Source organism: Arachis hypogaea, chromosome 13, assembly GCF_003086295.3.
Source record: "Arachis hypogaea cultivar Tifrunner chromosome 13, arahy.Tifrunner.gnm2.J5K5, whole genome shotgun sequence".
Classification (NCBI taxonomy): Eukaryota; Viridiplantae; Streptophyta; class Magnoliopsida; order Fabales; family Fabaceae; genus Arachis; species Arachis hypogaea.
Window position 1 is genome coordinate 44,175,670 of NC_092048.1, and position 12,278 is coordinate 44,187,947.

Here is a 12,278-nt window from a genome sequence, read left to right on the forward strand (position 1 = left end):
ATTATCATATATGTTAAATTATTTTAATTTATTATTCAAAAAAAGTATGTTTAATATTATTTTAAGAATAAACATATTTAAAAGAATAGAAAAAATAAATTTTATTGATATTTTTTTAATAAAAATAAACTTTTAAAAATATTTTTGTGCTTTGCGGATATATCCGATATCCGATCCGATCCGATCCGCAAATGTGCGGATCGGATCGGATCCGATCCGCAAATGTGCGGATCGGATCGGATCCGATCCGATCCGATCCAATGATTTTAGTGCGGATCGGATCGAAATTTTAGCCATATCCGATCCGATCCGATCCGCGAACACCCCTACTGGGTTTATGGGGCCATAGTTGTGTGTCATGCAATGGCATAACATTTCATATACTATTTGACTATTTGGCTCTTTAGGTAAACTGTATAGTAGCTGCAATTCAATACACACAAGATTTATCAGGATGTTCTATATGAATCAAGAATATGTGAATTTTATCTAACAAATCCTACAAACCAAGAATATATGAATTTACAATAAATTATACTCAAACCAATAAAAATTTGACAATATATTCTTATTAGTTTACAAACCCTAAAAGCACATTCTAGTTCTTCTATGTATGCTATATATGACAATACCGCTATACACACTTATTTTATGAGGTGCGGAGAATCCGACATACAACAATTGAGTACATAATTTTGGTGGCTTTGCAAGTGCATATAAATACCATCATCTCCTTTGGAAATTGAAGGATTTAATTGCAAAGGCAAATATTATTGCAAAAAATACGCAGAAGCCAGCAACCATAACAGCGGCAACGCACAAGAAATCATGCCTGTACCCAAACACCACTCTGAGTACTTGCGAAATAGCCATGGAATTCCCATTAGATAGCTTCACAGATTTTTCATCACCACCATACTGTGAAGTCAGGAGACCATAAAGACTCCAGGCTACAGGGTTTGCCCAGTAATACCATCTCCACCAAACAGGGATTCTCTGAGAAAATTAAAGCAACATCCAGCAAAAAAGTTCTTAAATGGATAATTTTAACGTAATGTATCAATTTTTTATTCAGATGTGCCTCTCTTAAAATTTTTGAGTTTATCATGAACAATAATAATTGGTATCGTTTACCTTTGTAAATTAAGCACTTTGCCACCGGCAGTTTAAGAAAATAGAGTAAAATGAACACTTAAGTTGTGAAATGAGGAGGAAAATCTAACATATATGTCATAGTAAATGATAGTTACTGGCTGCTGGTTATTCAACAGAGAAAACTATTATTATATTCCTCAAGATTTTCTTTGTTAATTAAATCCTTGAAAGAATGCTACATCATCAAATCATTCTGTCCAAAGTTACAGTTTAATTGCTTAAGACCTTGCCAAATAAAGCAGAACTCAAATAAACAGAATAAATCAACTAAAGATTCAGGTTGAGGTTTCCATACCTTATGAGGAATCATAAAACCACTGAAAAGGTTCCATAACATATAAAATGGAGCAGCGATAATGGCAGCAACATTATGATTTGGTGTGACAGCCGTTGTCATCATTCCATAGAAGGTAAAATACAGCATAGTAACATACATGAAGAACAAGTACCATATGAACCTATCAACACTCCAGACAAAGGAAGCCATAGAATAGAAAATTGTGGAGTATATCATAGCCTGTGCGAACACATAAGGAAACTCAATAATAACCTGCACATCAAAGAAGTAGAACATATTAATCTACTTATTACAAAATAAATCTTTGCTATATTTGTTTTATAATGGAAAATTGTTTCCGCGTATGTTTGTTGGTCCTACTAAAATTTCAGTTTTTGTCCCCAAAATTCCAATATTTCAGTACCTCCAAAAAGTGGAGACACAGAGGACTGAAATTTTTTAAGACGAAGACTGAAATTTTAATAATATTTTATATCTAAAATATTCTCATTTCAATTAATTAATTCTAATTTTACCTTTTAGGCAAATTAAATTAGAGTTTCATTCTTATTTGAGTCTCTATCTCTCATTTTATACCAAGTACAACTTGTTTCGGTCTCTGTCTCATTCTTTATCTCTCAATCTCATTCTCTCTTCCAAACGCTACCTAAAATACCTGAGCAAAAGCAAATGGTAAGGCCGAATACATCCCAGCAGCTCTTTCTCTATATGAAACAAATCTTTCAACCGAAACAACAGGTTGAACGGCTGTGCCATTTGTTATGCCAATGAAGAGGATTGCAGAATACATGGATCCCATGGCATTGAATAGATCTTGCTGCATGTCTCTGAAAATGGTAAGAAAGAGTAAAATATGTTGAAGTAACACTGGAAGATAAATTCATGAGATTCAGTGGGGTGTAAATAAAACTAAAATTAGCATGTCATTGCCCAAAAATATTGAGAAAAAATGGTATAGTAGTATTATTTAAAATTGAATATCCTTAGTGGAAAAAATAATGAAAAAGAAAAGGACCTTTTAGCACCAAATCTCCAGCATATTGTCCCAAGCATCAAGGAGATGATGACAGTGTAAAAGAAGCGAACAGCAGTGTAGTGTGGGTTACGCCAGTAAGATAGATTTTGCTTCCAAAGACAAGTTAGAAACTGATCAAAATATGACCGACAATACTTGGTTGGAAAATGCAACTCTTTTGAATTATTGCTCGGCTTGCTCAAGCTTTCAACCAATTCTTTATTATACCTTCATATGAGGAAAAAAGAAATGGTGTATTAGTATACAGAAACTGGTTATTTTGTAGTAATTTTAAATTTATACGTACTGGTATAAACTTGATCTTCGGTATATTTCTGCAAAGTCCACTCCCAAACGGTTTTCTTCTGTTGAAGAAGTAACCTCCAACATCCATGTTGCAGGGTTATATCCGGACCTGATCTTCGAAACCCCTTCCACTGCCTACAATCACATGGATATTATATTATAATATTATACTAAATAAGTAATTGAGGATTGCTTCATCACCATTCATATATCACATAAATAAGTGAAAGCTAAGCATCAATTAGCTAACCTCGAAATAATTGATAAGTTCACTAGATTTAGGGCCAAGTGGACCAGCATATATGAGCTCTCCTCCACGCTTCATAAACAGAAGCTATAAAAGGAATGGTTTTTGTTAGACTAATGTGTCCAAGGCCGTGACACTAAGCTATAAAGTATAAACTATAAACTAACTGGAAAAAAATATTTATGTAACAGAAACTAGCATATGTTGCATGTAGTTATAGACAAAAGGATATAATATCCCGGAATCTTTGAAAACTGAAAAGCTTCCTACTGGCCTACAATAGTAAGGAGAATATATACCTCATCAAACGATTCAAATATGTCTATGCTAGGCTGATGGATTGTGCACACGATCGTTCGGCCAGTATTCACTATATTTCTAACAGTTCTCATTACAATGGCTGCAGCCCTGGCATCCAATCCAGAAGTGGGCTCATCCATGAAAACTATAGATGGGTTTGCAACCAGTTCAACTGCTATTGTTAATCTTTTTCGTTGTTCTGTTGACAAGCCATCAATTCCAGGTAGACCAACTAGTGCCCCTTTCAATGGAGTGAGTTCCACCAGTTCCATTACCTCCTCAACAAAGGCCTGGCATGCCAATCAAACTCTTCAAACTTAAACTTCAAAAGCAATAATGCATACTTTCAAAAATGAAATAGTAATGACAATTTCATATGATCTTGGTTTCAAATAATATGACTCTTTACCTTTTGTGTTTCAAAGTCAACATCTGAAGATAACCGGAGCCAAGCAGAGAACAATAATGACTCCCAGACAGTCAAGCAAGGGGAATGAACATCTGTCTGCTCACAATAACCGGAAATTCTTGCAAAACTGTCTTGCCTTTTGGGATAACCAGATATGTATATGTTCCCTTCTATAACACCTCCAGTTTTTCTTCCAGCCAAGACATCCATTAGCGTGGTTTTTCCAGCCCCGCTTACTCCAACCAATGCTGTCAACACTCCAGGCCTAAAAGCTCCAGTAACATTAACAAGCAGCTGCAGCCTTTCTTCTTGTATCCCTTGTTGTTTCAATTCCTGAATAAAAAATTGAATCAAGTATCTTTTAGCCTGCCAGAAAAATAAAGAATACTTTTTTGGGGGCGATGGGGGATTTCTTTTTACGCACCAAAGGGACATCCACATAGTAATTGATATTGCTGAAAGCCATGGAAAGAGGTTGAAATGGGAGAACCATTCCTCTTTGTTTGAAATGCTTTCCTGGGATGACAATACAATAAAATGAATGTCATTTCCCAGCTGAATAGAAACGGGCAAAGAAAATATGTATAGACATTTTACAAACCACTGGATGCTGAATGCTGCAAGTACTCTCTCAACTCAACAATAACGCTTTCACCTTTCCTTCTCTTTTCTCTTTCTTGTAGCTCACTCTTTGAAACTACAGCTTGTTGTTTTCCCAAAGCTGAAGAAAATAAGGAGAACAAGATCTTAAATTGTCCTATTAAATATTAAACATTCAAACAATTAAGGGGACTACTATACAGAGGAATTTGTCTTACGATTAAGGTAAGCTAAGAAGATAGTAAATAATGTGTTGAACAAAATTGTATATCCAACCATTGCTCCAAGACCAATCCAATACCAATAGCTCTCTTGATACAAACTTCGCTGTTTCAACACTAGCTTACCCAAGGGATAGTTGGTGACCTGATTTTGTACTGTCTGTAATAAAGAAAAGACGTAGCGAGTATATTACAACATTAAACTGTGAATAAACACTGTTACATAGTTCTGAAAGTTATGATGAAAACGGTGTAAATGATTATAATTGAAGGTTATATATACCTTATCCCAGGAATGCCCAAGGAACTCATTTACAGAAGCCGAATTTTGTGCATACATTAAAGGAGAAATCCAAAAACCCCATATCCACCAACTTGGAATGCGATCTATCAAAAAATGAGAAGACTTGATAAAACACAGTTCAATAAATAAATCAAACTAGGAGAATGCAGAGTGCAATTCCTATATAACCTCTTGAAATGATGTATCCGCCAAGAGCCATCACAATCAACATGGCAAAGGATCCAAAAGTATTGGCCACTATCATGTTCCGCCCCAAGGATCCTATCAGACGAAATAGGCCTAGCGACATCTGGTGCAGAAAGAAATAAAGCAAGAATTGCCGAAAAAATCTGCAAAACAAGAAACACAAAAATGGCTCAAGAGAAACTTAAGAATACACAAAAGTCCAAAATTTCCCGAGGCCCAGTTAGAATTGAGAGTTACCTGATAATTGAAGGATCATATCCAATTGTATAGTAAGAGACAGCAACCCAGCAACCAGCTTCCATGAGAGAAGTTGGGATGCTAAGGAACCAAGAAGGGATTGTATATGCCCAGCTAGGATAGAAGTGCAAATCTCTATGCTTGTACAGAACTGGAAGCTTTGCAACCAACATTGACACCTCCGTAAAACCATTGAAGAGAATAATAACCATAGAAAAGTACAGTGAACCAAGATATAATCCCCCGTCGTCAATTGTATTATGGTGCATCGTTGTCCGGAAAAATACACTCATTGTAATTAAAGCAACCAAAAACAGCTGCAAAGAATAAATACAAGTCAATATCATCGTTCTTCATGGGCTTCTGAAGGTGGTTGATTCAATAAAAATAAAATCTAAAATCTTTTAACAATATACGCTAAACACCGTACCTGAACAAATTTGAAAACATAAATGAATGAATTCCGTTTCATAAGAAGCTTCTGCCACTGGTAATTTGTCCTGAGAAGGTCAAGCCTCGTGGCGCCATAGGTACAAGTAGCCAAGGCTGCGGGATGATTGTAGCGTTTATCGAAAGGAGCACTTAGTTCCTCTGATAAGTTCTTTCCTTCGCGATACAATGAAAACGCTTCGGCAAACTTGCCAACAGGTATGTACCGATAAGGCTGGTCGAGAACGGACCAGTATTGCTCCTGGTCCTTCTTTGACGTAACCTGTTAACAAAAAATGAGTCATCCTATTACTGTTCTTACTAAAATAAAGAATCAAATATTGCCGCTCATTCTTTATGATCTAACATTGCTACCACTTACTTCTTGTAAGAAATCTGCTACATTCTTTCGCTCAGGACAAGTGAACCCCATCATTTTGAAAAATTCAAGAGCAGATTCACGGGGCCCTTGATAAACAATCTGACCCTCGCACAATAGAATGACATCATCAAACAATTCATAGGTCTCAGGAGCTGGTTGAAGAAGAGATATGATAGTGGTTGTATCAAGTGCACGGGTAGAATGTTTAAGATATCTAATGATTTGGTAAGTGGTTGCACTATCGAGGCCGGTTGATATCTCGTCCATGTACAGAACTCTTGCTGGACCAATTAGTAACTCTCCTGCAAATCTCACACATCAATTGGTTAGCATAGCACATACTAAAATATAAGACAAATTATATGTCAATGTTATAATAAACCTGTTGTAAGTCGTTTCTTTTGTCCCCCTGAGATGCCTTTGAGCATTTCATCGCCCACCAATGTGTCTCCACATATGTCCAAACCTAATATCTTTGTGAGAAATATCTTAGCACTTAGGAGTTTGGAAGACTTATAAAATGTTAATATAATGTAAGCTGTATTGAAACGGGATACTAATAGCTAGAGCCTACTAATCTCTATTTTTACATTTTTATCAATTCAACAAATACTAAACTATTTCGCAATTTGCATAATGAATACCTTTATGATGTACTCTACCACAAGATCTGTTTCCTGTCCTCCAAGAGCTATTGACTACAAAAGAAAATAGATTAGATTATTAGTTTGTGTAAGAAGCTTTCGTACTGGAGAAGCAGAGGAGAAAATACTTCCTGAAAAAGATAAGGGAAAAAAAAATTAATGAAGAGCATACCTTCATGAAGATATCAAGATCAACATCTGGTTTTATTCCAGCACTCTTTTCTCTCCTTGCAAGCTCTAGCAGCATATCTATTAACGCTCAAGACTTTAGTACGTAGAATCGAAAGTATTTTCTAACGAACTAAATATAAAAAACAACTACTCAAAGTAACTTGTTTATCATAACACATTACCAAATTTAAATCCGACGCCTTGACAGCGGCCTGCAAACTGGAGAGTTTCCCTCACGGTCATCTCTGCCACTTGCCAATCTTGTTGACTGACATAAGCAGACGTTCTTTGAGGAACAAACTCATTCAAACCATGTCCATTGTACGTAATGTTCCCTGACATCTGTGGATGACATAAGAACAAAAATGGGATGGTGACAAAAAGAAGAGAAGACAAAAATATAAGTCCAAAATGGAATATAGACATAACTCCTACCAGTGCTTATTGCCTTCCGTTATTATCAATTTCAAAACCCAAACAACCTATTGCTCCATTCACATGATGGTTCATGTAATTATGTTATCAAGTTTAAACTAGTAGCGATTCTATACTATTGTTCAATGTGAGTGTAATTGCAGCCTACTTAAGTAGTATACCTGTAAACCAGGTCCCAGCCTACCAGCAAGAGCTAATAGAAGTGTCGTTTTTCCAGAGCTTGGTGGACCCAACAGCAGCGTTAGTCTGCAACAATGACAAAGCAATATCCTATCATATACATAACAAATTAATGGAAAAGTACAGGTAAATAATGAAAATATTAAACAATGTAAACAATAGATATATCGGATATTTATTTTATGAATGGTTATTTTAATATTAAAATTTAGAGGATTAATTTGGAGGTGTAGCATGTTTTTATTTGATTAGTGGTTATTCATATTATTCAATAAAATCATTGTCCTCCTAACATTCCCCAAATTAATTTATTAATGGAAAAGTCTAGGATCAGCAATTTTATTAATTATTATTTCAAACAATCTTATTATTTGCTAAGTCTATAATTTTTTTTATTGTAAATACCATTTGACACCTGACAACCAATATTTTTTTTATTTCATTGATTAAAAACAATTTAAATACTTAATTAATTAATAACAATAGTATTTTAATTTAATTTATCAATATTTTTATTGTTTTTCAAATATGAAATTATCAATAAATTTTGAATAGAAAACTTTAGCCAGTGCTGTTTAACACATGGATGATAAAGCAATACCAATCTTTTTTCTATTGGTCAGTATGTATTAACTTTAAATGTAATATAGGGACAATAATTCTAGGAAAGGATGTATTATTAGATACCCACAAAGAAAAAGGAAAAATGATTGATAGCAAATAAAAATTTGAAGAGAAATACTTAACCGGGATTGTGTGATGAAGTACGATGATAATAATATTTTAGTTTTTTTTAAAAAAAATTATTTATTGTCAATTGTAAAAGAGTGTTGCATAGGTGTGTATTGCCATGTAAATAATAAATACTTAAATTCATTACTTAAAAAAATCATCTAAATATGAATTTATTTGAATGATTATATAAAATTTTTTATATTATTAATACATTAAAATTAAACTTAATTAAACTTACGAAAAATAGAGAAGAAAAACTTTAAAAAATAATAATAGGCAATCTTCTGTTGAAGAATATCCTATTTGGCCAATGTAAATCTATAGGCAATTAGACATAACCACATATTAAAATAGACACACACAAAAAAACACATTAAAACTTGAACCTAAAAGTTTTAACAAAGGAGAAGAATACTCTCTATTCCCACCAATCATGTACTCATTAATTTCTTTTAAGAAAATTTAACCATCCATAATTTCCTCCAAACCATTTAAAAGTGATCCATGCTAATAATTATATACATTATCTAACAAGTTTCGCATCCAACAAATCATGGACGATGGTAACTCTCCAAAAGAAGGATAGAAATTATCATTTGATAACATTTAGGATTTTTATTTATGAAAGATACAGCTAACTATAATAGCAACTCTATTTTCCAATTTTGAAATCTTCCATGTTACATAAATTTGCTATCAACCATAATTGAACTTTTTCTTGTGGTTTTCAATAAGGTATTAAAACCAGTATGAACTATGAACCTAATAAAATACTAATATTAAGTGAATAATAACTTTGATCCCTGACCTTGAAGGCCTTATAATCCCACTGATATCAGCAAGAATGGTCAATTTGCTTCTCTTCCTTCTTAAAATCCTCATTTGCCGTAAAAAAACCTAATAATAAATCAAATTAGAAAGTTATACGAACAAAAACAAAAAAACCGTTGATTCAAGTCAACATAAGAGAAAAATGCAGAAGTACTGTATATTACCTCACTCATATTGCAAATGAAATTGGAAATTGTAGGCAATGCTCTGCTTCCTACATGGACAAAAGTCTCTACCGTCAAGTTTTGAAACCGAACTTCAATCTTTGGAAACTCCAAATCTACTCTGCGAACACAAGAAAAAGGAGTATTAGCTACATTGAAAGCAAAACAAAAGATCCAGTCAAAATAAGTAGTATACAACAAATCACAAACACTATTTCCAACTGCACATAGAACAAACAGAGTAAAGACAATTTATTACCACATCATTTTGTATTAACAATAATATAGGCTTAATTATAATTAATTTTATAACAAGAATACATAAAGTGTAACCACCTAACAAATGTTTCTTTTAGATTTTTATTTTGAAAAATACTACTTCTGAATTCTGATATCTGAATTATAAGTTTACTAAATTCTACATTTTCCTTATGGATAGACAGAAAAGAAGTTATCATTACGCATCGAATCGGTTTCTCATGCGCTGAAAGAACGTCTCAGGATCGTCGTCGAGTGCATCGGCGAGCCTCTCGAGAAGGATCCGATGCTCCTGTGCGCCAAGGTCTGCGACGTCGACCTCCCTCTTATCGCCACCGAGATTCTTAAAGATCCCCCTCCGTGCTCGCCTGTAGGTAGGGAGCCTCTCAAGCGCGGCCCACCGCAGTGCCTCCTCATCCTCCCCTTCCTTCCGAAACGACGCCGATCGCGCAAACGCATTATCTGCAGAGTTCCACATTGCGCCCCCTCAGCCACCTTCTCCGCCAGCTGGCAGCTCACGAAACCCCTAACTGCCTGACAAACTCAAAGAAAATAGAATATAGTAACAATAATAATGTGAGATGTTGGTGGTGGTTACTGGTTAGTTCAATGGTGGTGTTAGTGTGTGTGAGATATGAGAAATGACGAAAAACTGAAGAAGATGGAGCGATACAACTACTATTACTGCTATTACAAATGTAGATTAAGTGTTGTTTGGACAGGTAGTTGAGGTGTGCATTAAATGATAGAGACTTGAATATTTTTTCCCTCTCGACATATATTGAGGTTTTAGTTGGTGCACTGCGATAAAGAGCACAACACTCTGGTGTCTGTCTTTCTTTCTCTCTCTCTCTCACAGTTAGACCACCCCTCATTTAATAGCCGCGGGAAAGGATAAACAAAAAATAATTCAGAAAAATCAAAATCAAACACGAGCCTCTCGCACTGTGATTGTCACGTGCTCCCGCCAACTAACTACCCTCACGATAATACCTTTTAATCCTTAACACTTTAAGACTAACACTACCTCTGAAGTAGGATTTTAGAAATAAATAAATAAATTTGACTTTGATAAAAAATTAAATGCATAACTATACCTGTATGTGTGTGGACTTGGAAATGGGTGTAAAATACTAATGTGTTTTACACTTTCAGCCACAAATTTTAATATGAATTTTACTTTTCAATTAATTTACAAACAAGATGAAACTTATTCCTTTTAATTCTCAATATCTGTGGAAAAAATATATAGAGTAATATTTTCAATAAGCGCCAGTTATTGGGGAAAAAAATTATATTCTAACACACTCTTAATGTTCCAAAATGAACACCTATTTGATGTACAAATAGTCATGTATATATAGTTTTTTTTAGTGTTTGGAGAGTACGGTGGTCATTTAATGATATGATAAAACTTGTTAGGCGTTGGCTTCCTAAGCCGGAAAAAAACAACATGCATGTGGTACGAGTAGACTACAGGGAGGTGGAGAATTTACGATCTCATCCTTGTGGTGACCACGATCCAACGGTAGATATGGTGGGTTACTGTCCCCATTTTGGGAAAAGGGCCATAACTTGAAAATGAAGTATGAAGCATTATTGTTTGTTTGTTGTAGTTGTGATGATTGAGGGGGCAAACATTTTAGCAGAGCTTTTACGTTTGATTTTACTTGCAAATTAACTCCTCTTTCGGCTTGTATTTTGGATTTAAGTGTTGTTGCGAGTTATATCTCCCTTTCCCTTTCTTTACTCTCATGCACAAAGCCAAAAATCATCAAATGCCAACACATGCATGTAAAACGTTATCCTCTTCTATTTGTTCTAGCGAGGTTATATTGAAAGAGGTTCATGCACAAAATTTAGTCTAAAGAAAACACTTACATACATATTAAAATAATATATAAAATATAAAAAATATACATTACAAAAAAGAAAATTCACATATTGATTTCTCTTTTTAATCTCTGCACACTTGCAATATACATGGGAATACAAATATTTTAACTTAAAACAAAACTCATTTTACAATAATTATTTTAATTACTATAGTACGGAAATACTAAAAATTAATTGCTCACTTACATTAAATATATTAAAATATGAAATATACGTTAAAAACATGTATAACAATATATATATATATATAATTGATTAATAATTAAATTTTTAGTGTATATATAATATTTTTTTATTATTTTAGTCTCTTCTTGTTGATCAGAAATGAAATTAGTTCTCTTATGTGAATAATTTTTTGTTTTAAGAGATAACAAAGTATTATAATCATGTGACATGTCACATGATAATACATGATAGGTCACATACATCATATAATATGTTGCTATCCAACCAACCAGACTAAGAAGCAAAATTAAGTTTAAGAAACTAATTTAAATCAATACTATGTCATATGAAGTGATTCACTCAAATTCGTATAACTATGGACAACTCAACTAAATTAAAAATTGATTCGCTATTAAGCCTAAAATGATTCCAAATTTCCAATTCTAGAAGACGTAGTTGAGTGTATCACAAATTCAAGTAGTTTGAGAATTGATCGCTATATAACCTAAGGCCTATATAGTTAGTTTGATTTCTTTGTAACTTCACCTCAAAAAAAAGTTTCACAAGAATAATCAATCACAGCTCGATCGTCGCTGGTGTTCCTTCAACACCAAAGGACAAAAAAGAGCGGTTATAATAAATCATATTTAAGATGCTAATTAGAACCATCCCATGACAATATTGGTCTCCGTCCATGTTAAAAATTAATG

At 33.8% G+C, this 12,278-nt stretch overlaps 1 protein-coding gene across 2 annotated transcripts; it reads right to left on the reverse strand.

The window, feature by feature from the left end:
• Window positions 1-445: 445 nt before the first annotated feature.
• LOC112738247 (ABC transporter G family member 32) lies at window positions 446-10,356 on the reverse strand. Of its 2 annotated transcripts, none has more exons than XM_072211861.1 (25): window positions 10,202-10,356; window positions 9,711-10,041; window positions 9,250-9,370; window positions 9,063-9,151; window positions 7,501-7,585; window positions 7,087-7,246; window positions 6,906-6,982; window positions 6,734-6,787; window positions 6,472-6,562; window positions 6,090-6,391; window positions 5,709-5,990; window positions 5,279-5,595; window positions 5,024-5,184; window positions 4,835-4,938; window positions 4,549-4,711; window positions 4,332-4,451; window positions 4,155-4,246; window positions 3,731-4,063; window positions 3,321-3,611; window positions 3,025-3,108; window positions 2,776-2,909; window positions 2,469-2,696; window positions 2,109-2,280; window positions 1,451-1,705; window positions 446-996 (listed from the first exon to the last, which is right to left on the reverse strand). In XM_072211861.1, the coding sequence occupies exons 2-25, from the start codon at window positions 9,983-9,985 to the stop codon at window positions 727-729; spliced, it is 4,260 nt and encodes a 1,419-aa protein (XP_072067962.1). In that variant the 5' UTR covers window positions 9,986-10,041; window positions 10,202-10,356; the 3' UTR covers window positions 446-726. The 2 variants fall into 2 exon arrangements, with proteins under 2 accessions (XP_072067962.1, XP_025644384.1); XM_025788599.3 differs by having other exon boundaries at window positions 10,187-10,356.
• Between the last annotated feature and the right edge of the window lie 1,922 nt (window positions 10,357-12,278).

What these genes read in the sequence shown, in the direction of transcription:
- LOC112738247 (XM_072211861.1), bottom strand. Translation starts at nt 9,985, where the DNA reads ATGTGGAACTCTGCAGATAATGCGTTTGCGCGATCGGCGTCGTTTCGG. An exon ending in TCATTTGCAATATGAGTGAG is followed by an intron (nt 9,152 to 9,249) that starts GTAATATACAGT and finishes ATTTATTATTAG; the next exon opens with GTTTTTTTACGGCAAATGAG. An exon ending in GTTTTATGATTCCTCATAAG is followed by an intron (nt 997 to 1,450) that starts GTATGGAAACCT and finishes TAATTTTCTCAG; the next exon opens with AGAATCCCTGTTTGGTGGAG.